The sequence below is a fragment of the Anarrhichthys ocellatus genome, unplaced genomic scaffold (genome assembly GCF_004355925.1).
Source record: "Anarrhichthys ocellatus isolate YVR2014 unplaced genomic scaffold, GSC_Weel_1.0 scaffold4, whole genome shotgun sequence".
NCBI classification, from domain to species: domain Eukaryota; kingdom Metazoa; phylum Chordata; class Actinopteri; order Perciformes; family Anarhichadidae; genus Anarrhichthys; species Anarrhichthys ocellatus.
Window position 1 is genome coordinate 12726311 of NW_022280034.1, and position 3172 is coordinate 12729482.

The 3172-nt window shown below is 42.3% G+C and overlaps 1 protein-coding gene across 1 annotated transcript in view; it reads right to left on the reverse strand.

The window, feature by feature from the left end:
* Positions 1 to 6: 6 nt before the first annotated feature.
* snx29 (sorting nexin 29) overlaps positions 7 to 3172 on the reverse strand; it is a 72306-nt gene continuing 69140 nt past the window's right edge. The window contains exon 15 of the mRNA XM_031843891.1: positions 7 to 925. Coding sequence (XP_031699751.1) covers positions 609 to 925 — 317 coding nt within the window. The 3' untranslated portion in view covers positions 7 to 608. The remainder of the gene's footprint in view (positions 926 to 3172) is intronic.

Sequence of the window (3172 nt, forward strand, 5' to 3'; positions counted from 1 at the left end):
GGTTCTGGCGCAGGCAGATGATACAAAAAATGAAATGCAGATGGAAAGGAAATGATGTTTACCCTTTTCATTAAAGCCAACAGGATGAACCTTAGACTGAAGAATCAACTTCCTCTTTAAAACAAGTTGCAACAAGGTTTATGTGGTCTGCATTTTGATGAAGTTTTTAACCCTGGTAAACATTAACTATACGGAGGTGTCACACTGAATTTCATAAAGATATTTTTCACATTTTAGGGAAACAGGACTGACGTTTCTTGTGTCTGTATGCTAAATGAAGCTAGGGGCAGCAGACAGTTAGCATAGCTTAGCATAAATACTGGAAAAAAAAGGGGTAAACAGCTAGCTTGGCTTTGTCCAAAGTCAAAAAATAAATAAATCCGCCAACTAGAACTTTTAATTAACATGTTGACTCTTGTTTGTTTAAACCGGACACAAACTGAAATGTAAAAGCAACAATTTTGTGTTTTTGTTTCTTTTACAGTGAGATATGTGCAGAATTATATATTTTAACCTGGTCAATGTCAACCTGAACTCGCCAGGCTTCCCGCTAGCCCTCCCCCCCTGCTTCCAGTCTTTGTGCTAAGCTAAGCTATCAATCTTCTACTCTAACTCTCAGCAAGAAAGTGACTAAGAGTATTTGCCAAAATGCTGAACTGTACCTTTAAATGCTGCAAATAGTTCCTTAAAATTGTTTCACAACGCTCCAGTTTGAGATGATTGTGCAAAATGAAAATCTGGAATACAGAACCGTGGCACTTCCTTTGACCTGCATCATCGCTGATACGCGGCAGAGAACTAACAGAGGCGGCACTCACCTCTATGAGTTTGCGTTCATAGCTGGCGGCCAGATCCTCGATGTCACCCATGCACTTATTCTGTGGGACCGGAGCCTGGTCTTCACTCGGCCGCAACATCGACATGCCTGCAGCAGAAAGAGAGAGAGGGAAAATAGCTATGTTTACACAGACGTACAGATACGTCGATAACACACACTGCGAGGAACGACTCTTGTCACAACTAATTAGAAACAGCACGTTTTATGCCAATTATGTGCGTCTTCTGTAGCGAGTTGTGACACCTGCGGCTGTTTGATGCTTTTGTTTTAGCAGCTGGGAGCAGCAGATCTATACAATGTACACATTAGCAGCCAGGCAAGAGCCACCCATTTCCATTTTATTTAATTAATGTCACACGCTGAAGTAGATACGAGTCAAACAAACAGACACCCACAGAGAAAAACCCATAAGCACACAAATCCTCAAACAGATGCACGCACACATTCTTGTATATACATTATGAAAATGGTGCCGCAAACACACACACTTTTCCTTCTGAAAAAACTTCTTGCTGTTCTTTTAAAATGATAAACTCCCCCACTCTCCCCTGATTTACTCTGACTCTCAGTTCAGATAAAGCTTATTGTTTCTGTGCACAACCGTAGCTCGCTAACCAGCTGAAGTCATCACTGCGGAGCCTAAAGCGCCGCATCTGAGGCCATAAACATCCAGGTAATCGGGTTCCCTCAGGAAAGAATGGCACAACTTAGCAGAAGCCGGGGCTCTGTATCTTTGTGGCGGTCGGGGAGACGGATTGTTTCTTCACCACAGCGAAAGCAAATTAGCGCCGTTCACCGCTAACAACATAACACACAGGCTTTAGACGGAGGAGGGAGAGACGGGGAGGTGGTGGGGAAATAAAGTACAGAGGTAGAAATGCAACACGTCCAAAGGCTGCACAGAACTCAAATAAACGTGAGGTACAATGGCACTTAGGGGAGGAGTTTTTAAAAGAAATATACAGTTGGACCGTGAGTAGAAAGAATGTGAACCCCCAGCAAGTGTCTGGATGTCTAGACAGAGTGAGGCAGGTATTGATGGAGGAGGCCAGCTCATTGTAGTTCCAAATAGACGGGACCATAGAGGAAACAGCTGCTGAGAATCAATAACAGATACGGGTACAAAAATAAGAGCACTGTTGGATAAAGGCAGCCTAGTGGAGACACACACACACACACACACACACACACACTATGTGCATTCTCAGACTAATAGATTGGCCTTCCTGGTGAGACTTTCAGTCCTTTCATGGCACATTATATCTCAGACAGTGTTTGCATTTTTGTTTTGTGCTCTACTGAAAGGCACAGGGTACCAGCATGGCTCCAGGGTGGTTTAATGCTTCACTTGGCAATACTTGTTGAGGGAATTGACTTACATCAAAATTTGAGCCCCTGTCACTTTTACAAGCCACTTTTCCACGAGGTCAATGGAAATCATTAGGAGAGTTTAAAAAATAAAAAAAAAGTGTTTTTAAGAATATTCTTTTCTCGACATTTTTCGGAGAGATGAAAGTACAGGAAGACTGGAAATGGGGGGGGGGTGTATGGCATGCAACAAAGGTCACACGGCTGGCATCGAACAGGGGATTTTGCGGTTACGAGGTTACCTACGCGCTCCAGGATGAGAATAATATGATGGAGAATTCATTCAGTCAGGAATAGGCCATCACAGACCATATTCTCGGCTTAAATAAGTGATCAACTTGGAATTAGTCTGCGCACCCACAATGATTAAAAAGAGGTTCAGGCGCAGACTATTTATGATGGTGTGAGAAAAAGAAAAAGACCTGAAAATTGGCATTTCTGTTTGATTAAGAAAATTCTGTTAAAATAGATGATTCATTATTTCTAAAATGAGTGATCAACTTATCGATTTAATGTTTTAGTATTAATTTAGACCCCTCAATAGAAGAACACCATGGATACACATGTATAGAAATATACACACAGAGATGCAGACGTCAAACCAAACCAACAGAGTTCAGTCATACAAACTACAATTACTAGCACAGCAACAAAGTTTCACACACACAACCCTTCACACACGTATAGAAGGTTGTATATACACACACACACACACACACACACACACACACTCTGACAGAAATGCTTAATCATGGCTCCTGCAAAGGGCCTGGCAGCACAGCAATCCCCAAGCTTATCTTTGGCCCACCAACAGCACTGTACTGTAAACCTCAGTCAGCAGCCCAATACCCTAGACAGCTATAGTACATGCATATACACACACACACACAGAAAATATATACATACTGTATAAAATACGCACACACACACACACACACACACACACACACACACACACACACACAC